At 50.8% G+C, this 22,206-nt stretch overlaps 2 protein-coding genes and 1 long non-coding RNA gene across 7 annotated transcripts in view; 1 reads left to right on the top strand and 2 right to left on the bottom strand.

Annotated features, from left to right (window-relative positions):
* The window catches only part of LOC103562393 (interferon alpha-inducible protein 27-like protein 2), a 38,407-nt gene extending 28,630 nt beyond the window's left edge, over positions 1-9,777 (top strand). The window contains exons 2-6 of one of the 4 annotated variants that reach the window (XM_070594493.1): positions 7,233-7,371; positions 7,970-8,085; positions 8,237-8,266; positions 8,837-8,998; positions 9,558-9,777. In XM_070594493.1, the coding sequence (XP_070450594.1) occupies positions 8,079-8,085; positions 8,237-8,266; positions 8,837-8,998; positions 9,558-9,760 (402 nt within the window). In that variant the 5' untranslated portion in view covers positions 7,233-7,371; positions 7,970-8,078 and the 3' untranslated portion in view covers positions 9,761-9,777. Of the gene's footprint in view, positions 1-7,232; positions 7,372-7,969; positions 8,086-8,236; positions 8,267-8,802; positions 8,999-9,557 lie in introns of those variants that run through there. The other 3 variants (XM_070594495.1, XM_070594494.1, XM_070594496.1) reach the window with 3 other exon arrangements.
* LOC139079439 (uncharacterized) lies at positions 1,782-7,330 on the bottom strand. Its single transcript, XR_011533115.1, has 3 exons — positions 7,220-7,330; positions 4,848-4,963; positions 1,782-2,499 (listed from the first exon to the last, which is right to left on the bottom strand). It is a non-coding gene; the product is annotated as an uncharacterized lncRNA (long non-coding RNA).
* A 6,075-nt stretch (positions 9,778-15,852) lies between the features above and the next one.
* On the bottom strand, positions 15,853-20,729 carry LOC103562394 (interferon alpha-inducible protein 27, mitochondrial-like). Of its 2 annotated transcripts, none has more exons than XM_070594491.1 (6): positions 20,512-20,729; positions 19,507-19,666; positions 18,528-18,656; positions 17,602-17,631; positions 16,586-16,918; positions 15,853-16,081 (listed from the first exon to the last, which is right to left on the bottom strand). In XM_070594491.1, the coding sequence occupies exons 2-6, from the start codon at positions 19,628-19,630 to the stop codon at positions 15,999-16,001; spliced, it is 699 nt and encodes a 232-aa protein (XP_070450592.1). In that variant the 5' UTR covers positions 19,631-19,666; positions 20,512-20,729; the 3' UTR covers positions 15,853-15,998. The 2 variants fall into 2 exon arrangements, with proteins under 2 accessions (XP_070450592.1, XP_008535649.1); XM_008537427.2 differs by having other exon boundaries at positions 16,586-16,747.
* Positions 20,730-22,206: the final 1,477 nt, after the last annotated feature.

The raw sequence follows: 22,206 nt of genomic DNA, 5'->3' as shown, positions 1-22,206 counted from the left end.
TGCGAACTTAACCACTGCACCACTGGGCTGGCCCTGAGAATTTCTTAAGATGTACATCTGCTGGCAACAAATTCTCTAAGCTTTGGCTTATCTTAAAATATATTTATTTCTCTTTCATTTTTGTAGGAGATTTTCACTGGACATAGAATTTTAGATTGATAAGATTTTTTTCTTTTAATACTTTAAAGTTGTCATTCTGGTCACCATTATTTTTGATTTTTTAAAAATTGCTATTAATGTTATTATTTTTCCTTCTATAAATGTTTCTTTTTTCTTTTTACCTCCACTGCTTTTAACTTTTTTTAAATTTTAACATTTGATTGTCAGAAGTTTGACTATGATGTGCCTAGGTGATTTAGGGGTTCACTGAGTTTTCTGGGTTCAATGAGTTACTGTTTTCATCAAATCTGTAAAATTTTTAGGCAGCATTTTTTCAAATATTATTTCTCCCCGATTATTTCTCTCCTCACTAGTTACATAGATGTTTGGCTACTTGATACTATTCCACAGGTTATTGAAGCTCTGTTCATCTTTTTCCTTTCTGTGCTTCAGTTAGATTATTTTTATTGATCTTTCTTTGGATTCAATTCTGTTGTGTCAAGTATGCCGTCAATCCTATCCTGGGAATTTATACTTTCATATACTGTATTGTTCGGTTTCATGATTTCCATTTAGTTCTTTTTCACAGCACCCAGCTCTCTCCTGAAATTCCCAATCTCTTCAATCACTATGTTTACATTTTCTTCTAGATTCATTAATTTGTTATACTTATTTAAAAGTATATATCTGATAATTCCAACATATGGGTCAACTGAGGAACTGTGTCTATTAACTGATTTTTTTCTTGACTACAGTTACACTCTCCTGCTTCTTTGTACGTTTCATCATTTCTTTTAATTGGATGTCAGACATTGTATCCAGGAAGGGCTTCTTATCTCTTGGGAGTTCAGTTATTTTAGATTTCTTTGTCCATGGCTCTTTGATGACTTTAAAGTGGGGGTTGGCCAACTATAGCCCACAGTCTAAATCCAGCTCATAACCCGTTTTTGTACAGATCATAAGATGAGTGGCTTTTACGTTTTTAAAGGATTGTTAAGAAAAAAGAAGGGAAGGAGGAGAAGAATAGAGATCCTGTGTGACCTAAAATATTTACTCTCTGACCCATTACAGAATATTTGTCAACACCTGCTTTAAAGAAAATATATATATTTTTCATTTATCCATTGATCTCTTGTTTTTCAGTGATGATAACGGCCTTTCACATCCTTCCACATCTAAGCCAGAAGTAGAACTCCTCATATTGTGGTTTTAATTTCTATTTCCTGGGTTCACAGTGGGATTTTGCATCTTTTCACATAGGTATTGATTATTAGAATAGCCTCGTTTCGTGACTTAAGTCTCTTGCAGGTTTTTCTATAAGATTGTTTGCCTTTTTATTGATTTGTAGGAGTAATTGATACATTCTGGATATTGGCCATTCATTAGTGATAGGTATAGCAAATATTTTCTCCCACCAAGTGACTCGAGTTTTCCTTCTCATGGTGCCCTTTGTTGAATAGAGCATCTTAATTTTAACGTATTCAAATTAATAATCTTTTCCCTATGGTTAAATGCTTTCTTGTGTTTAGTTTAAGCTTATGGTCTTTATTTGCAAATTCTAGGAAATCAGAAAAGACCCAGTTGGCACTACACCAGAGGGACTATGAAGGTGGCTGCTATACCTTTGGGTTTTAGGTTATCCTTGAAAGCAGCTTTCATAAACAGTAAAGGCTATTTGTTGCTCGGGTCTTAAAATTAATATTGAATTTATTGAAATAACAAATTAAAAGCTAATATCCTTAAATTACTAGGTTTAATTAAAACCTCCATATTCTATTTATAAATCTAAGAGGATCTTTACAACTTAATCAAATTCTCCTAAATATTTTAGGTTGCATATTTATTAACATAACCTATTTTCTTTTTAAGTTTGTATATATTTATAATCCATTTTTTTTAAAACACTGCATTTGTCTCTAACAAGCAAAGCCTTCTCAAAAACATTGTTGAATCATAAATCTAATAAAATAAACTTATACAATTTTGAATTTTAAGTTTTCTTAGATGATATTGTTTACAAAATTGATTTTAAAATAGACTATTTTTCATCTTCGTAATCACAAGATTAAATCTCTTACTGAAGTACACCATTAAAATTGGAATCAGAACTCTAATCTGTCACATGTACCAAATTCTTATGCACAAGTTAAATATTAAATGTGCACAAATTATTCTTAAAATGAATGCCAAAATATGAATATCATTGGTTTTACTTATTTCATCTTGAAATAATTATAAATGTTCCTAGGTTTTTGTTACCCTCTAAGATGGTAGTTTTTAACAAGGATGGTACTGCCCCCTAGGGGACATTTTGGAAATTGGCGAACAGCTTTTTAGTAGTCACAGACATGGAGAAATTTTCCAGTATTCAGCACAAAGGAGTCAGGGACGCCCGACATCCTGAAACACACAGAACAGAACTGAAAGTTATCCACACAAATTTCAAAAGTCCCTTCATGTAAGCAAAACTCATAACTACCTGAGCGTAGAACTTCACTATGTTTTATATGTATTTTTTGCATAGTTTTATTATAGATTGAATTTGCCAGGAATTACAATTATCTTGCAAATCAGGGAGAGAGTGCACTTTGATTTGTCCTGAACTTTACCAAGAGTTATTGACCATTTTAGAAAATTGTGTCTCCAATAGCAATGTCCCTCATGGGACTTGACTCAGTCAGTATGTGCAGCTGTCCCAGTCGTGGTGATTAGATATTGATAGGTGGATAGGAATATACAGACATATTTCTTAAGCCCTTGTTTCAAATTATCAAATATAAAAAAGTGATAATTTTCAGTTGCATATTCTCTTATCTTAAATCTCAACTTAAATGGGCACAAGCAACTGATTCATTATATCTTTTGGCATAATTGTGCTTGAGCATATACTTATTGAAATATACACTTCTTTATTATAAATAACTTCTTTTTATTTCTCTTTTGCATCACAGTTTGGGCAGTATATTGTGTGTAACTAGATGATGTTATCTATGAATTCCATTTCAGGATAGTAGAAATCATTATAAAGAATTTTTTTTTTCACTGAGGAAGACTGGCCCTGAGCTAACATCCGTACCCATCTTCCTCTACTTTATGCGTGGGATGCCTACCACAGCATGGCTTGCCAAGCAGTGCCATGTCTGCACCCGGGATCCAAACCGGCAAACCCTAGGCCACCAAAGCAGAATGTGTGCACTTAACCACTGCGCCACCAGGCCAGCCCCTATAAAGAATTTTTTAAACTTCACAAAAAATATGTAGCCTTGGATTAACAGTTCTGATACTACTCGGCTGTATCCTGGAATTGAACAATTAAGTATGTTCCAGTAAAAGAAACCAGGACTCCCATTGTAGGACTAGAAAAGAAATACACAAAATGAGCCTGGACCATCTTATAGCGCCAGACAGTAATGAAATGCTAAACACACACACACACAATGATGGAGGTATGTCAAGACACACAAGAACCAACTAAAAGACTCCCATTGGCTAAAGCTGGAAAACTTTGAGCAACAAAATAATTAAAGTGGCATTTGGATTATGCACCAAAGTATAAAATAAGTATCAGTGAGTCCATATTGATATAAATGATGATTAAATTAATAAATAGGTGAGAAGAGACAAACCTCCCATGCAGAAGAATCCCAAATAATTTATAAAGATACTCTATCCTCCAAGAGGTGGAACGTAATTCCCTACTCTTTAAATGTGGACTGCAGTGAATTCCTCCCCACGAGGAGAGTGTGGAAAGGAATGGGAGGAAGTAACTTGGCAGGGGAGCAACCTAACAAGCACGACCTCAGCCAGGTGATCAAGGTCACCATCAACAGTGCCAAGTCATCTTGATAGTGTGTACCTTTGACATCATGTGACGAGAATGGCAATTTACCGCTGTGGTCTTCCTCCCCCACACCGGTATCTCTAATCTAATCATGAGGAAAAAATTCAGACAAATCTCAGTGAAGGACCATTCTCCAAAATACCTGACCAGTACTCCTCAACACTGTCAAGGTCACCAAAAACAAGGAAAGTCTGAGAAACTGTCACAGCCAAGAGGAGCCTAAGACGACAGGACGACTAAATGTCATGTGGTGTCCTGGATGGCATCCTGGAACAGAGGAACATTAGGTCAAAACCAAGGAAATCTGAATGAAGTATGGACTCTAACTAATAATAATGTACCAACATTGGTTCATTAATTGTAACAAATGTACCCTACCGATATAAGATGTTAATAATAGGGGAAACTGGGTGTGCGGTATATTTGAACTCTTTTTGCAATTTTTTCTTTAAATCTAAAACTTTCTTAAAAAATAAAGTTTATTTTAAAATATATAGTCCTTAGATAAAGACAATTACAAAACTTTACCAAGGGATATAAAAGAAAACTTGAGGGGCCCGGCCCTGTGGCTGAGCGGTTAAGTTCATATGCTCAGCTTTGGCAGCCCAGAGTTCGCTGATTCAGGTCCTGGGTGCGGACATGGCCCTGTGCATCAAGCCACACTGTGGCAGTATCCCACATAGAAAAACTAGAATGACCTATACCTACGATATACAACTATGTACTGGGGCTTTGGGAAGAGAAGGGAAAAAAAAAAGAGGAAGATTGGCAAGAGATGTTAGCTCAAGGCCAATCTTCCAGGAAAGAAGAAAGAAAAGAAAACTTGGATAAGAGACATCATGTTCCTGGATGTAAAGAACAGTTTTTGTAAAAATATTTCTCTGTAAATATTTATTCAAACATTTACCTCAGGGCTGGCCCGGTGGTGCAGTGGTTAAGTTCACACGTTCGGCTTCTCAGTGGCCCAGGGTTCGCCAGTTTGGGTCCTGGGTGCAGACGTGGCACTGCTTTGCAAAAGCCATGCTGTGGTAGGCGTCCCACATATAAAGTAGAGGAAGATGGACATGGATGTTAGCTCAGTGCCAGTCTTCCTCAGCGAAAAGAGGAGGATTGGCTGTAGTTAGCTCAGGGCTAGTCTTCCTCAAAAAAAAAAAAAAAAAAAAATAGCTCAATTTCAATCAAAATAGCAAAGAACTTTTTTTTGGAAATTGAAAAAATATTTTAAAAGTTCATCTGAAGAATTCATAGGTAGAAAGAGTCAGAGGATTATTTTAAACCTAAATCAAAATGAGCACAGTAAGACTTTAAATCAAATATTAAATTTATAAACATTAAAATAGTATGGGGAAAAAAAGGAGGGGGCTGGCCCCGTGGCTGAGTGGTTAGTCAGGTGCTCTGCTTCGGCGGCCCAGGGTTTCATGGACATGGGACTGCTCATCAGGCCATGCTGAGGTGGCGTCCCACATGCCACATCTAGAAAGACCCAGAACTAAAATATACAACTATATACTGGGGGATTTGGGGAGAAAAACCAGAAAAAAAAAAGATTGGCAACAGTTGTTAGCTCAGGTGCCAATCTTTAAAAAACAAAACCAAACAGTATGGTATTGTTGCCAGGAGAGAGAGCTCGGTGGGACAGAATACAAAATTCCAAAACAGACATATATACTATTATATGAATTTTAAATATAAGGATGTAATTTCAAATCCAAGAAGAAATGAAAGATGATTTAATAAATGATTTTGGAACAACTGGCTAAGACATATATAGATATGTAAAGCACCCTGTATGTACCAAACTAAATTCCAGATGGATCAAAAAGTTTATTTTGAAAAGTCAAACTCAGGGCAGCCCGGTGGCCTAGTGGTTAAGTTCCCAAGCTCTGCTTCGGCAGCCCAGGGTTCAGGGTTTGGATCCTGGGCATAGACCTACATACTGCTCATCAAGCCACACTGTGGCAGCATCCCATATACAAAAAAGAGGAAGACTGGAATAGATGTTAGTTCAGGGCCAATCTTCCTCACCAAAAGAAAAGGCAAATCCCAGAAGACTTTAAAGAAAATACAGGTGATGATGTATCTGAGAGCTAGTGAGAACAGGCTTTTTAGGCACACAAAGACAAAAATACTAAAGTAAAATATTGGCAAATTTGCATAAATTTTAAAAACTTTTCTGCGTTGACCCCCTCCTACCCCAAAAAAGACAGTGATGAACTGGAAACAAAACTTCACAACATCTGTGAGACTGGATTAAGATAGTTATATACAATAACTTATAAAAATTCCTACATATCTGTAAGAAAAAAATAACACTTTAAAGGAAAAAAGATCCAAAAATAGGAGAAAATAAGTCAGAAAGTGAGAACTGCATAAGCTTCATAAGCTTAAAAATAGTTTGGCCTTGTTAGTGGTAAGAAGAGATGTAAATTAAAATGTCATCATTTTTCACCTGTCGTCAGCAAAGGTTTTTTTAAATGACAAAGCTAACCGTTGGTGAGGAGTAGGAAAAAGGTAGCTCCTCCCACATACTTCTGGGGGGAGTGGAAACTGATACAATATTTTTGGAGAGCATCCTAACAATAAGTACCAAGTACCATAAGAAACGCAGAGTTTCAGACACAGCAACTCCCCCTCTAGGAATATATGATCAGAAAATACTTGTGCTCCATGCCGTAAGCATTTCATGCCAGGATCACTGGTAAGAGCAAAAATTAGAAAGAATTTAAGCCCTGAAAAAGGAGGGCTGATCCACTGAACTATGGCAACTTCACAGGACAAAATATTTGATGACAAGTAAAAATCATGTTGAAGTTCGGGAAAAGACAACTGTGTGAGGACGAAAAACAGATCAGTGGTGGCCAGGGTCTGGGGTCCAGGGAGGGCTGGCTACGAAGGAGCGGGTGGGGGCACGGGTGACGACAATGTTCTGTATGTGAGCTGGTGGTCCCGCGACTGTAACAGTTTGCCCAAACTCATAGAAGTATGCTCTAGAAGAACGAAGTTTACTTTGTGTAAATTATATCTCAGTGACCTTGACTTTAAAAACGTCCTGTTGAAGAATACTAAACAGCCTGGGAAAATTTCGATGACCGATTAAATAAAGTGAGTAATTCGCAAAGTAGTGTGCACAGTGTGATTGGAATTTGGCGGGGAGGGCGGGTGTTACTTTTGAGAGCGACAGAGATGGGCGGCTTTGGCGAAACAGACTGAAAGGAAATGCGCCAAAATGTATCAGCATCTTGCTCTGGAAGTGAAATGAAATATTGCTTTTCTCCTTACTTTTTTTGTGCAGCGAACAACTCCTGTCAGGAGGGGAAAATGTTACAACTTGGAACCGTGGCCCTCTTGCTTCAGCTTTCGGGTGCTTTGGTGCTCTTTTCTCTTCGGCAGAGCCATCGAGCAAGTGAGAAACCCACCGAGGGAAACCAGCAGTGAGCAGGAGAGCCAGCGGGAGAGTGGGCGAGCGGTGGGCGGGGTGGACGCGGGCTGGCAAAGGGGGGCGGGGCGGGGCGGGGTGGACGCGGGCGAGCACAGGTGGGCCAGTGGGGGGGTCGGGGTGGACGCGGGCGAGCAATGATGGGCGAGCGCGGGGCGGGGGTGGGGTGGACGCGGGTGAGCACAGGTGGGCCAGTGGGGGGGTCGGGGTGGACGCCGGCGAGCAATGATGGGCGAGCGCGGGGCGGGGGTGGGGTGGACGCGGGCGAGCACAGGTGGGCCAGTGGGGGGGTCGGGGTGGACGCCGGCGAGCAATGATGGGAGAGTGCGGTGGGGGGGGCGGGCAAGCAAAGATGGGAGGTGGGGGGGCGGGCCAGCAAGGATGGGCGAGCGCGGGGCGGGGTGGGGTGGACGCAGGCGAGCAAAGATGGGCGACTGTGGGGGCGGGCGAGCAAAGACGGACGAGTTGAGGGGGGCTTCGCGTGGGCGAGCAAAAATGGGCGAGCGCGGGACGGGGAGGGGAGCGGACAGGCAGACAGACGGTTGTGGGGTGGAGCGGGCGCGGGTAGAAGGCGTGTTCCTGCGTTTTGATAGGGCTGAGGAGCTGCGAGGGGCCGGCCGTGTCCCGATTGGTTCACTGGGAATTAACGCCCAACGGAGCTTAGTCATTTCTTGAGCTGCGCTGGACGAGGAGGGCCTCGCCATGATAAGTGAGTCGGGCTCTCCCGCGGGGCTGGCGGCCTGGGCAGGGGGCAGGCCTCCCGGACCCCAATCCACGAAGGGCCAGAGGAGTCGCTTCCTTCCCTCACTCCCTCAACCATCTAACTAGCTGACTGTCTCTCAACCTTTTTGTCTCCCAAGAACGGGCGGCTGCTGCTGCAATCGGAGGAGGTGAGTTATCTGGATGCCCTCAGTCCCCACACCTTTGCTGGGCCCCAGGTCCTGGGATGGATGGAGAACTTAGAGACCCAGCGCTGCAGGGGTTATGAGGGCTGGCCCACCATCAGCCACTCCACTCCCAGAGCTGCCTGGATGAATCTTAGGGGCTACAGAGCGATACTCACAATACTCCTGCGGGAGAGGTCATCTCCATCCCCCACGCCCTGCTCCTCTAGTCCTTTTGTATAATGAGCACATACAGAAGATTTCATTTGAAAGGGGGTTCCTTGCTAAAAACAGCAATGGTTTATTTAATCCCACAAATATACACACACACCTGAGGCCCAGTGAGGGTTAGTGACTTCTTCAGTGTCACACAGCAAGTTAGAGACCCAACCAGGGCTATGCCTGGGCCTCCTATGACTTCTTTGCCCCCAACTGGCTTCACACCCCTTGGGACCCTTCTCCAACTTGCTGTCTCCCTTATGCTCAGAGGAGACAGTCCCCAGAAGAAGTCAGGGAATTCCTAAGGGGTCTGTTCTCTTGAGCCCATGCTCTGAACCAGGTCCTCTCCCCCTACAGCCCTGGCCGTGGGGGCTGTGCCCCTGGTGCTGGGCGCCATGGGCTTCACGGGGGCAGGAATTGCTGCCTCCTCCATAGCAGCCAAGATGATGTCCGCAGCCGCCATCGCCAACGGGGGTGGCGTTGCTCCAGGCAGCCTGGTGGCCGTTCTACAGTCCGTGGGTGAGTGTGCCCGGCAGGAGGAGGAGGGAGAGGAGGCCAGAGCCAGGAGGGGATTCAGCTCAGAGGCTAAGCCTGAGGGAGGGCCTGGCCCCTCCCTCCAGTTCCAGGGTCCTCAGCATCCCTGCTTGGTCTCTCCCTCACTGTCCTCTTTCTGGCTCCTTCTGAGTGAGGTTTGAGGTGGGAGGAGAGGGGTGAGGGGTTCTGAAGGGAGAAGAAGGGAAGGAGCCCAGAGCTGTGGATCCAGCCCTACCCAAATCTGACAGCTGGGTGGCCTAGGCAGGACCCCTCCCCTCTCTGAGCCTCCTAGCTTCCTGTGTAAAGTGAGGGACCCCGTAGCTCTTGGGGTCTGTGGCTGACTCTCCTCTTCCCATGTCTCTCACTTCCCATGAATTCACCCCTCTCTTCTCCCTCTCAGTCCCCAGCATCCTCTGCCCAAAGTGGAGCCCCCGGGGGTGTCAGTACCTAGAGGAAGGCCCAGGTAGGATCTCTGGGCCTCCTGAGGGGCCCAGGCCTCTGACCACTGCACGCTCCCTGTGCCCACCCTCTGTCTCTTCCTCAGGGGCAGCTGGACTCTCCACGTCATCCAACATCCTCCTGGCCTCTGCTGGGTCAACTTTTGGGGCCTTGCTGGGAGGTTCAAAAAAGGTACCCCCTCCCTCTGCCCCAGGTGCCCCCAAGGCTGAAGGGGACCAGCCAGGAGAAAATGTGTCCCAAGTCAAACCTCCAGAAGCCCCACTCAGGTCAGAGAAGCCTGAGAAATAAAGATCATGGCAGATGCACTTCTCTGTCTTTGCTCCTTGCAGCCCTTGTTGGAGGGATGTGAATGGGAGGTTTCCCGTTCTCCCCATTCCCACAGCCTGCCTTCTGGGGGGGCGCAGAGGGAGGGGGAAGGCTGACCAAGCACAGCTCAGTTGGCAGAAGGCTTTGGTTGGTCTAGTCTTATAAGGGATGGGCTGTATAAGCCAGGGCCATTCTCAGGCCGTCTGGGGGCCTCAGTTTACCCCTCATTCAAATCCTGATAAGACCGACCTCCCTCTATAGGCCCATACAGGAGGCGTCTCTATTTCTGGGTATAAGTACGCCACCTCTGTCTCTCCTGAGCTGGTGCAGCGGACACTGCAGGAGCCTTGCCCATATCCCCGGCCCTCACTCTCCCAGTACCTGCTGGGCCCCCTGTGACTGTCCTTCCTGGGCCCCGCCCCTGAGGCCTACTAGGCAGGCTGGAAGTGTCGAGGTGTTGGTGCCCCCAGAATAGCCCTCAGCCTGTGATGGATTCTAGTCGGGGGATATGCACCCCTCAGGGGGCCATCTGTGAGGCCTGGCCCACACTGTCTCCCATCGTCTCCAACAGGAGCGACCCTCAGATGCCCACAGTGCAGCCTCACTCATTAACGGCCCTTTCTTGGCTGCCTGTCCTTCCCTGTCTCATCTCCCACTCCCCTGTTGGTGCTCCCTGGGGTCACCTTTCACTCAACTCCTTGTCTCGGGGTCTCAGCCCAGGGCAGCTTCCCGCCCTCTCCTCAGGCCCCACTCAGCGTCCCACAGGGCTGAGCTCGCACAGCCAGCACTCTAGCAGATGGTTCCTGAAATCCGGCTGTGTTCAGGCCTTGTCCATCCTCGTCCCTCAGGATGAGGCTCAGACAGGAGGCCCCACAGTCTATCTCATAGTGACCCACCTGCCAGGACCCCAGGCAGGCCCAGGTGTGTCAGAATCCCAGCAGACAACACAGCTCACCTTTGGGGCAGGACCCCGAGCCCGGCTACCCAGGACAAGGCCTCATGCCAAGGCCCGAGGGGGAAATCTCCCAAAACAGTGGACAGTCCCTAAGTCTTTGCAATTTGTCAGGGAAAGCCTGGCACAATTTCACTTTGAAAAACATTCCCTCTTGGGGCCGGCCCAGTGGCATAGCGGTCAAGTGCACACGTTCTGCTTTGGTGGCCCGGGGTTCACCGGTTCGAATCCCGGGTGCGGACATGGCACCGCTTAGCAAGGTATGCTGAGATAGGCGTCCCACATAGAGAGTAGAAGATGGGCACAGATGTTCGCTCAGGACCAATCTTCCTCAGCAAAAAGAGGAGGATTGGCAGCGGTTAGCTCAGGCTGATCTTCCTCAAAAAAATAAAAGAAGAAGAAAAATGTTCCCTCTCACTTAGCTTTTCCTCTAGAAAATCCCGGAAATCCCGGTTCTCAAAGACACTCAACTGAGTCTGGCTGGGCCTGGCCCGAAGATGCTGGAACCTGTTGAAGTACTCCAGCTCCCCACCCACCCCCACCCTGAATCTCTTCATCAGTTTGCAATTGTCTGATTCAATACAAAAATAATTTTATCTCCCCAAAAACAGGCCAGGTGCTCGAGGAGGCAGCTGGAAGGGAGCTGGTGGGCAGGGAGCGAGTTTAAGGCTCCAGATCTCCTGGAAATAACCCAGAAAAGGGCCATCCTCACCTGGGGGAAGGCGCCCATCACGGGTAGTAGCAGAGTCAGGACGTTGGTCACTTCCCACGGGTTCTTTACCAACTTAGCAAGAGGGATGGCAGCTCAGCCCATCCTGGGATGCTGTGCGCGTCCATGTCATGATCCTGGGCCGTGTCTTAACCACAGGAGACCCACGTTTCACGTTATTGGTGTGGATCCTCTGGTGCCAGCACTCTAGATCACTCTGTGGCTAGCTAGGGTGCCCCAGGGGTGTCTCAGAGTTGCTGTGGGGTCTCCGAGGACTGAGGGCAGGGATCCTAGGAAACAGAAGCCCCTTCCTCCCTCCCCCAGGAGGTGCCATGGAAGTCACAACCCTCCGTCCACACCCCTCCCAAGCCCGCTACACTCCCCTCCCCACAGGACCCCTTTCTGCAACGCTGTTGTCCACAACCTCAGACCAGCCACTGTGTCCCCCGTGGGTCCTCTGGTCTCCTGGGAGGGGCGGGAGGGGGAAGCCGGTGGTGAAGCTGCACTTGTGTCAAAGGGTGAGTGTCCTAGGGCTGGGGTGAAAGGAGGGACAGGGCCAGAGACACGAGGGGCTACATCGCTCCCCTTCCAGTCTGAGCCTCCACAGATGTCCCATGACAGGCTCAGCCACAGGAGTGGCTCTCGTCAACCCGGGGACCTGCTGTGATCGGGCTGAGGCTTCAGCGGGTGCCCCCTCCCCAGGCGTCAGCAGGCAGTGTTTCTTTCCTTGGGCTGGTAGGGGTCTTGAGAAGAAACTTCCTCTCTCCGTTCTGGATGTTATAAGCTGGCTGCCAGCCTTCTGGGCGCCTCCTGACGGAGAAGACTGGGGGCTCAACACATAACAGGAACTCTCATTGTTAGTAGGAAGTTCCTGCTCTCAGCTGTGCCTGGGCCCCTGTCCCAGAGACCCGATCTCGCCAAAAATAAACGCCCAGTGGTCTGCTGGACGGGGTACCTGGGGATGTGCCTGCTTCCTAAACAGACTTCCTAAACCCTCTGGCTGCCAGTCCACCATAATGCCAACCCCCAGATGCTCAGCCCTTGGGGCCCTTCAGGGCAAAGTTGCCTCTTTCTCCCCTTCTCTACTGACAGCGTAAGGTTCAGCTTTCTTGGGACTACTGAGTGGAACCACATGTCCATGAGATTTCTGGCTCCTGAAGTTGGGCTGCTGTCCTCTTCTATCTCCTTCCTTTTGTCCATGTGGGTTTAAGCCTTTCTTTAGCCCCTTACTGTTATTTTAGGGGCATGTGGGGAAGGAAGAGGTGAAAGCAGCCATCCCTGTTGCTTGCATGGGAAGATTCCCCACAGTGTTCATAAAAACGTATGTCTGCTGGCTGTGAAAGAGACCCTCTTGGTTTAAACAAGCAGTTTCTTTCTGTAACTCAGTTGTGTAAAAGTCTAAGCCTGGCTGGTGGCTGTGCTCTGGGAGGCCCAGGCTCCTGCAGGCTTGTTGCTCTGCCTTCCTTAAGGGGCTGCTCCCATCTGTGGGGTAGGAGATGGCCACTCCCCTGCCTGCAGCAGAGCCTGTTGGAAGGGGCCCAGAGGCAAAGGCGGGCCCACCCACTTCCCTGACTGCCAGCCCAGAGAGGGGCATACTTCGTTTCCGCTTTCCTATCTCTGGCCAGAACCCCGTCCCCAAGCACACCCACCCACAAGAGGGACTGGGAATGCAGTCCTTTGCTGGTGATTGTGCCACTGACCGACCATCAGGGCTCTCTTCTGTGAGCCAGAAGGAAAGAGTAGACATCGGGCTTCTAACAGCGTTCCCTGTCCTCGTGATGAGGACCCCCACCTCGACAGGACGCCATCCCAGATCCCCACCAGGAGAATTCGCTCTGCCTCCTGTGCTCTAGGCTTCAAGGTCCTGAGCCATCGTGTGCCAGAATGTGTTAGCAGGGAATGTGCCTGGCTTCCGCTGACCGGGGGCTCCTGAGGGCAGGGTGGGGGGACCCCTGGAATCCACAAGGGGAGGACCTGGGTCCCCTGTGCCTGTGGGAGCCAGAAGTTTCAGTATTCCCCCCGCTGCCAGAGTGAGTTCATCAGGCTCCTGAGCAAGCCAGCTGTCAGCCAGGTAGGGGGAGCCAGGGTATCAAGGCAGCAGTAGTTTCTGTCCTGTGTCACCGATTACCACAAACTTAGAGCCTTAAATTAACACCCACTTATTGTCATGACCGAGTTCTCTGCTTCGGGACTCACAAGGCCAAAACAAAGGTTCCAGCCTGAACACCTCTCACGTGCAGCCCGCGGTAAGAACCTTCAAATCCCTCTTGCTCCAAATCTCTGACTTCCTCTTCAGCGATGAGCAGAGAACACTCTGCCTGTGAAAGGCTTGTGTGATTTGATTAGACCCACCTGCAGGATCTCTGTTTGTCGAATGACTGAACGTAAGTACAGGAGTCATAGCTCATCACGTCCATAGGAGCCACGCACACCCAAAGGCGGGGCATATACAGGGTGAGGCCCACTGGGCACCCTGCTTACAGTTCTGCCTGGGCAGAGGCCAAACCGGAGGGTCCGAGCCATGGAGCCCGGAGGTGGGGGCTAAAGACTCAACGTCAGAGTAGAAACAGCTGCTCTGGTGTGTGGGGGCCTCACCTTCATGATGGGACAAGCAGGAGGTCGGGACACACTGTCTGACCAGTGGGTGCTCTGGGGTGGCCTTGCAGGGCTGTGTGCTGGGCCTCGGCAGGGAGGGAGGCCGGCGTGTCCACCTTCCATATCCAGGTCTTCTCAGGGGAAGAGGGTGCCCAGACTGGCACCTGAGGCAGAGGCTTTCCCTTTGCCCCCGAGGAAGGTGGTCAGAGGCTCTAATGAACCAGCAGTTGGAGGCGTGATCGGGGGAATGTGTGCATGTTGGGGGAGGGGATTCACAGGTTTTTACCAGATTCTTCAAGGCATCAGACAAATGGGGAAAGAAAAGAATCAAGCACTGAATTAGTTAAACCCTAAGGGGCTCGTTCCTATGGCTGGATGGCAACTCGGCTCCTTGGAGAAGCCGCTGAGGACACGGATGAGCTGCTTAAAATGCCCGAAAGCGCAAGACTCATAGGTTTGTTTCTCAGTGGAACCGGGATCCCGTCAGGCTACTGACAGCTCCTAGGATGGGGTGTGCAGGAGTGTGGGGTCCGTGAGGGGTCACTGTCGTGCTGAAATCCCTTCAGTGTCTCTCCAAACCCTCAGGATGAAGTGCAAACTCCCCTTCTCCCCAATATGCCTGCTATGGCCTGAATGTTTGTATCCCCACAAGAGTCGCAGGTTGAAGTCCCAACTGCCATGGTGACGGCCTTAGCAGCTGGGCCTTGGGCGGTGCTTAGATCATGAGGACGGAGCCCTCGAGAATGGGATTAGTGCCCTCCTATAGGAGACCCCAGACAGCTTCCTTGTTCTCCTGTCACGTGGGGACGCTGGGAAGATCTAGGAAGAAGAGTCTCTCCGGACGCCTCACCTGCCAGAGCCTTCTCTCAGACTCCCAGCCTCCAAAACTGTGAGAAATACATTTCGGCTGTGCATGAGCCGCCCTGTCTGTGGTATTTTTGTCACAGCAGCCTGAACGGACTAAGACCGCTGTTACAGCCTTCGTCTGGGCCCCCACAGAGCCCTGGGCTGGCCTCCCATGTGGCACTTGTCAGAGGGCCGTATGGATGGCCATCTGCCTGTTGGTCCATCCGCCCAGCAGAACAGGAGCGCTTCCCGGAAAAGGCCAAGTTGCGTCCCCCTGGTCCCTCCCACCTGGCCGGGGCCTGACCCGCAGCAGCTGCACAGAGTGTGAGGAAGGCGGAGTGAATCAACGTGGAAGCAGGCTTTCCGAGGCTCTGGGATGAACCCAGCCCAGTGAGGAGAAGTTTCTACAAACCTCGTTGTGGGAGAAGGACATTTAGGGACCAGGTGCTGAAGCAGAAAGCTCAGAGCCTCTGAAAGCTGTTCCCTCTGGCTGTTGGGGAAAAAGCCCAGGGCCGGGGCCGTGGACATTGACTCTGACGGGGCAGTCACATCCCAGGGCCTGTGCTGTCTGAGCCCAAGCCAAACCACTTGGAAAGTAGCCACTGGACACGTAGAGGCGGCAGGTGGGGTCAGTGGGCCAGTGAGGCTCGGCTTTGAGGTAAGTGGTCCAAACAGGATGCCCTCTATCCCCGACCCCCAACTCCACACAGGAACTGAGCCTAGGACCCACCTGGGGCCATTTAGATCAACTCCCTGCTCAGAGAGGGGCCGATGAGGCCCAGAGGGGAAGTGACCGGGCCAGGGTCACATGCGGAGTCAAAGCAGGGCAGGGGCAGCTTCCCCTCTTTGCGTTTAGGCTCTGTCCGGCTCACCGCACCCCAACACCATGTTGTTCTGTGACCCCCCGGCGGGGAAAGAGAAGTGAGCCCTCCCCCACCCCGACTTCTGGTGAGCAAGAAGAGGGGATCTGGGAAGGGTGGCCACAACTCATTTTATTCCTTATTTGCTTCTGGGGGTGCAACGTTTGGCACACCGTCACCCGGGACTGGTCCCTCGCTGCCTGGCAAGGGCTGGCCCCACCCAGTCCTCTCCTGTGCGGGGCTGAGTGGCAGGAGCTATTACAGGGGTGCCATGAGGGACACAAGGGCAGACCCAGTGGAGCCCAGGATGACTTTGGAGGACAGGGAGAGTCCAGCCGCTCCTAGAGGAGAAGCAGAGGTGAGCAGAGTGGGAGGGGGAGGCTGGGACAGCTCTGTGCCCAGAACCATGAGGTCATCGACTCCAGGGCCCCTCATGGGGCCTGAGGCCCAGACCGCCCAGCCAGCAGCCTCCTGTTTCCCCAACCCCCAGGATGTCTGCTTTGGGAGAGCTGCTGCAGGCAGCTACCCAGTGGCATGAACCCTGGTGGTGAAACCGAGGGCTGGAAGCTCCATCAGTCTTTAGGGCTGGAGGCTGGACCCGGGGGGATGGAGATGTCCCAGGAACACAGCCACTCTGCTGTGGCAGAGTCAACCTGAACCCAGCACACCCCAGGCTGGAGCTCTATCCCTCGCTCCTCCACCTCCCTCAGAGAAACCCAGAGAGCAGACATGGAGGGGGACAAAGGCGGAGAGACCGGGATCACCGGGGCTAAGATCTGGGCTGCATCCTCTGAGGCTCTGTCCTTCCCCTCGCCCGCACAGCAAACCCTGTCGGGGACACTCACCCACGGACTGTAGAGTGGCCACCAGGCTGCCGGCCGCAACTCCACCCCCGTTGGCAATGGCGGCCGTGGACATCATCTTGGCCGCTAAGGACGAGGCGGTGATTCCTGCCCCAGTGAAGCCCATGGCGCCGAGCACCACGGGGACAGCCCCCACGGTCAGGGCTATGGGGGGAGAGGAGCTGGGTTGAGGGGAGGGCTGGGGGAATGGACCCCGCATCCCCCAAACTCTCCTCAAGCTCGGGGATTTCAGGAGGTCCAGAGAAGCGGGTGAACTCTGAGCTTGGGGGAGAGACAGGCGTGGCCAGCATCCTGAGTCGAGGGCGGCACCACTAGCTGGGAAAGTGAGGGGAAGGACTTGTGGGGTCACTCGGGCCGGGGCTCTGAGCCAGGCTCTGATCTAGCAGGAACTTCCTTGGGAAAGCCACTCGTTCTCTGGGCCACAGTTTCCACCCCAGAAGATGCCAGAATTAGGGAGTGGTTGGAAGCATCCGGTCCTTGCTGAGGAGATCTTTAATTCAGGCAAATCTTACCCAGGGGCCTGGCATGAGCTGGAGTCCCAGCGTAGGGCTCCATGGCGTCACCACAGAGCCAGCAGAGGTCACTAGACCCAGGGCGCTGAGCCAATGGCTTCTCCTTAATGCTCTTCCTGTGTTCAAACTGGTGCATGTCTCATCCTATATAAGCTCATGACATCCCTGATTGGGCAGTACTGGCCTGTCAATCATGGGAGGAAACAGGAGCTCCAAGACCCGCCCAAGGTCACACAGAGAATGCTCTGCAAGGAGGCTGGGCCCAGCTGGGGCTGCCTCCCCAGCAGTTTCCATGACACTCCTGGCTTCAAGCTGCTGTTTCTTGTTTTCAGTCCTTGCTTCCTGCTCATCTCCATCCTTCCTCCTGCACCCCTACCTTCCAGGGGAGGCCTTGGGTAAACCTGGGCTGCACAAGGCTGGTTGCTGCTCTAGTCCCAGGGTCTGGGGACAGAAGGGGACTTGAGCCGCTTCCCTGCAGAGACTCACCTCCTCCAACCACAGCTGCAGTAGCCTTGGCTGGAAAGCAGAAGAACATTCTGTGAGTGGACCCACTCTGGCGTCCCCTCCACTTCTGAACCCATGGCCCGCCTCTCGGGAGGGGCTGCCCCAGGTTGGGAGACACAGGAAGGAACAACCCCCGCCTGACCCTCCCTGCTTCACTCAGAGCACTGGGATTTCCTGAGAAGGTGGACCCCTGCCCTGAGCTTGGCGAGGATTGCTGGGGAGTCTGAGTCCAGAGGCACATGCCCCGTCCCGTGTGGCTTCGTGTGCCTTAGCCGGGAGTCCTCTGGAGGTGGGATTTGAGGTCCTTGCTCCAGAAAACTCAGTCATCAGATACACTTTGTTCCGTGTGCTCTGTCTGCTGACTGGCTGGCAGGTTGGCATCCCAGGGCCCCGACACGCAGCAGCCCACTGAGTCGGGTGCTGGGTGTCTGCCCGCCTGCCTGCTGAGCTCCCCCGGGGTCATCATGGGGAGGGGCCTGGCCCTCCTAGGCTGTTGAGAACCTGTCCTGCCCTGACGCCTCCTCCCAGACCGGCCTCTGCTTTTCCATCTACTGGTGCTCCCAGGCTCCACTAGGGGCAGCAGCCCCTCCCTCCTCCCTGCCCAGGGCCCTGGGACCACGGTCCCTCATCTGTGAGTGAAAGACAAGGTTCTCTCCCTCTGGGCTTTTGGAGAATTAAAGGAACTGAGGAATGTCCAGTGCTAGCAGAAGGACGAGGGCATCACCGCGTTGGATCCAACCCAGCTGTTCTCATTATTTTCAGTTTTTCAGTTGCTTCTCGTCAGCCGAGGGGTCCTCCACTCCTGACACACAGAGAGGACTGCCAGCCGTGGCCCAGGCCCTAGCTTGCTCATCGCATTTCTGTGCACTGTTGGTGGGGGGCCCGGGCAGGGTGTGTGTGTCAGTTACCTGCGAGTGGGGAAACGGTCAGGGCCGCGGCAGGCGCACCCAGTAGGTTGAAGCCATTCAGTGTCCCCAGCCAGGACCCCAGGGCAGACACGGCTGGGCCCAGGGCAGCCTTGGATGACAGGGTGAGCCCTGAGGAAGAACAGATGCTGAGTGCAAGGGGGTCAAAGATCAGAGGTCGGATAGTGGTCAGAGGCCCTGTCCCCCCTTCCATGCTATGCTGTCTGTACTGGCAGAGGTGGGGGCCCTGGAGTCCCCCCAGTGGAGAGCAAGGTCAATGGTGGTGGATACTCATGGGAGCACTTGCAGCCATTGAAAGCCAGGATCCGATGCTCACCTGGCAACACTGAGGGATTCAGTGTTTCTTGTGAAGAAAGCAGTAGGTGAGATACACAACCTACTATTCCGTATGCAAATTAAAACACATGCAGACCAAAAAACACCAATTTTGCAAAAATATATATGAAAAACAGATACGCACTAAACATATTAGAAAGGTTGACTTTGAGGGAGGGAGAAATCGAGGGCAAAAGGGAAGATAAACGGAGAGAAAAAATTAGTAGAACTGGAGATGGAGCTCCCTTGAGCTAATGAAGAAAACGGCCTGAAGTAAGGAATTTCTTTGAAATCAGTGCTCTGGATCTGAGAGCCAACAGGACTCACTGCCAGGAAGGCTTGTTGGCCCTGGAGGGAAAAAGCTCTGAGAGGTGAATTCTGGTGGTGAATCAGGGGAAATGGAAGCCAGAGAGGAGGCCCCAGGCAGAGAGGTCCCCTCAGTCTAGGCAGTGGAGACCTGGGCCCAAAGGGAGGGGCCCAGATGCCCTGAGAGAGAAAGCCAGGGCAGACCCCCAGCGGCAGGTCAGAGCCAAGGGGATCGGCTGCAGGTGGTACCACCCTCTCCCTCCCACAGGTCCCTGGGCTGGACCCTGTGCCTTCCCAGCCACCTCCTCAGCCCCCACCAGCCCCTTCCAGCAACTCTCACCCAGTGATGGAAGTCCAGCCAGGACACTGCCGGAGGCCGCCCCTCCCACTTTGGCCAGGCTTGCTGCTGACATTATCTTGGAGGCCAGGGAAGAGACTAAGATGCCTGCCTGGCCTAACTCCATGGCAGAGGAAGTCTCAGGCGCCCACTGGAGCCAAATCTGCAAAAGAGTGGAGCTTTGATGGGGAGCTGGGCCACCAGAACTGGGGTGGTGCCCACCACCTCGAAAATCTCAAAGGGCTCCAGGGGGCATAGAGAAGCTGCTCTGAGCTGTTGGGGGAGCAGGCCTGGAAAGCGGCTGGGGTGTGGATGTTGGGGTTATGAAAGTTCTTATGTAAGGAGAGGGTAGCAGGGGATGGATTTTATTTCCCCATTTGGGCTACTTCCTTCTTCCGGAAAATGCCAGTGCCAACTTCTGAGATTTTTCTGGAACTCCATTAAATCTCCAGAGAGCAATTTAAAAGGTACCAAAATTCGGAATTCAGAACCAATTGTGTTTTTTAAGGCACGTAGTGGGCAGGTTGCTCCGGGTCCTGTTCTTACACAATCTCCTCACTAACACAATGAGAAAGACGAGATTACTATCCCCATTTTACAGACGAGGAAACATGGGCACAGACAGGCTAAGTGATTCACCCAGGGGCGCGAGGCTTCGAGTGGCAAAGCAAGATCTGGCGGAGGCCCAGCGGCTTCAGAGCACGGGCTTGGCGTGGCTCTGATTTGGTTTCTCCTAGGGCTTGTCTCGTCCCCCTGCCTGTCTCACCCCCACTGGGGCATGGACAAGGCTGGTTGCCCCCAAAGTCCCAGAGCCCAAGGTCTGGTGGGGGCCTGAGTCCCTTCCCTCTGAGACCCACCCTCTCTGATAGCAGCCGCCCTGATGAGAAACAAAACAACGTTCTGCAGGTGGATCCACCGGGGCCTCCCCTGCTCTCGTCGAGCCCAGCGCCCACCTGAGGCTGGGGGCCGCAGGAAGGAGCAGCGCCTGGCCACCCCTCTGTGTCTTACCTAGAGAAGCGGATTTTCTGCAAACGTGGAACCGACGTTGTGGTCTTGACTTGGGATGTTTCCTGCACAATCTGACTGGGGATGTTCACACCAGCTCCGCCCAGGCTGAGGAACGGCCCGAGTGGCAGGCAGCGAATGAGGGAGGTTTCGTTTTACAGGAAAATGAAACTACAGACATTTTGCTCCTCCCTTTCCCAGTTAGAGGACAACAATGTAGTGATTATAGAGATGGGATTTGGTCACTGCATCTGCCGCAGTCGGTTCCTGTAAGATGGTTTGTCATTTAAATCAGGGATGGGGTATGCTGTCTGCATAATAAAGTTCATAAGAACTCTGATCACAGTTATATAGTAAAAGGATAGATATTAATTTCTAATGGAGACAAGAAGGTGATTTTCAGAATAATATTAATCCTTGCAATGTCCAGATGTTCAGTTATTCCAACAGTCTGTGCTTGGGCCAGCCCTGGTGGCCTAGTGGTTAAATTTGGTGCACTCCACTTCGGTGGCCTGGGTTCGGTTCCCGGGCATGGACTTAACACCACTCATCCATCAGTGGCCGTGCTGTGGCAGTGGTTCACATAAAAAATAGAGGGAGATTGGCCACAGATATTAGCTCAGGGAGGATCTTCCTCAGCAAAAAACAAGCAAACAAAAATCTATATTGAAGGCCCACCACGCAGGACACTGATCCAGGCCCTAAGATAGAGCAGGGACCATGCTAGACTCAAATATCTGACCTCATGGGGTTTACAAGCCAGTGGGGGAGATGAAACCAGAACGAAATATACAGGATATTATTTGAAGAAGTGCTAAAGCAGATGAAGGTAGAGGAGTGAGCCAGGCAGAATTACGGAGCAAAGTTGTTCCAGGTAGAAGGAACAGAGATGGCAAAGAGCCCAGGTGGGAGAGGAACAGGCAGGAGGTCAGTGTGGCTACAGCAGGCGAGCAAGAGAGAGAGAGGCAGGAGCTGATGTCGGAGGTTAACAGGGAGCCAAGCTCCGTGAGGCCTCAGAAGCCACTGCAAGGACTCGATCTGGTGCTCTGAGCGAGATGGAAAGCTACTGCAGGGCCCGACGCAGAGAAATGACAGGATAGTTTTGCTATGGCTGCTGCGTTGAGAATAGACTAAAGAGAGAGGATTTCTGTAATTTAAATTTAAATATTCAGCCCAGGGAGTGTGACATAGACATGTTATTTTCATTAGTTTAAGCTATACTCTGGTGGTGATTTGCAGCCCTGTTCAGGATTCCACACACTCCCGATCAGCGACTTTCAGCCCTAGAGACTTTGGTAATTCACGTTGTGAATGTGTACGCTGTGGCATCACACCCTCAGCATCCCAACAACATTTTGGGTGGGGGAGTCCGTTCTGATTCTTTGGGGTGTTCACAACGGTGCTGAGGCTTCAGTCCCTTGTGGATGGAGTGACACATGGCCGGCACGTGGGCACGCTCTTCATGCAGCAAGTCTACAGAATTTCAGTAGTACATTCAACTTCTCCTAAAGCTTCTACCACCATCTCGTCCCAGCTCACTCTCCGATGATCACTTATTTCATCCAGAAGTTAGACACAATCAGAAAAGAATTCTCTTCCCAGCATCAAACCCACCAGCCCCCAGCATCTGTATCCCTATACTCTGCCTTCCCTCCCTTGCTCTGGATGAACAAGCCCAGCTCCTCCGGGTTTCATCCC

This window comes from Equus przewalskii, chromosome 25 (assembly GCF_037783145.1).
Source record: "Equus przewalskii isolate Varuska chromosome 25, EquPr2, whole genome shotgun sequence".
NCBI lineage: Eukaryota > Metazoa > Chordata > Mammalia > Perissodactyla > Equidae > Equus > Equus przewalskii.
Note: the sequence above shows the minus strand (reverse complement) of the source record. Positions and strands in the feature narration are given on the sequence as shown.

Excerpts from the sequence above, each read along its gene's own strand:
- LOC103562394 (XM_070594491.1), bottom strand. The coding sequence starts at position 19,630 with ATGGAGTTAGGCCAGGCAGGCATCTTAGTCTCTTCCCTGGCCTCCAAG. Across the intron at positions 18,657-19,506 it reads GGCTGGACTTCCATCACTGG|GGCTCACCCTGTCATCCAAG; the intron begins GTGAGAGTTGCT and ends GTTCTTCCTCAG. Across the intron at positions 16,919-17,601 it reads TGCAGCTGTGGTTGGAGGAG|CTAGTGGTGCCGCCCTCGAC; the intron begins GTGAGTCTCTGC and ends TCACTTTCCCAG.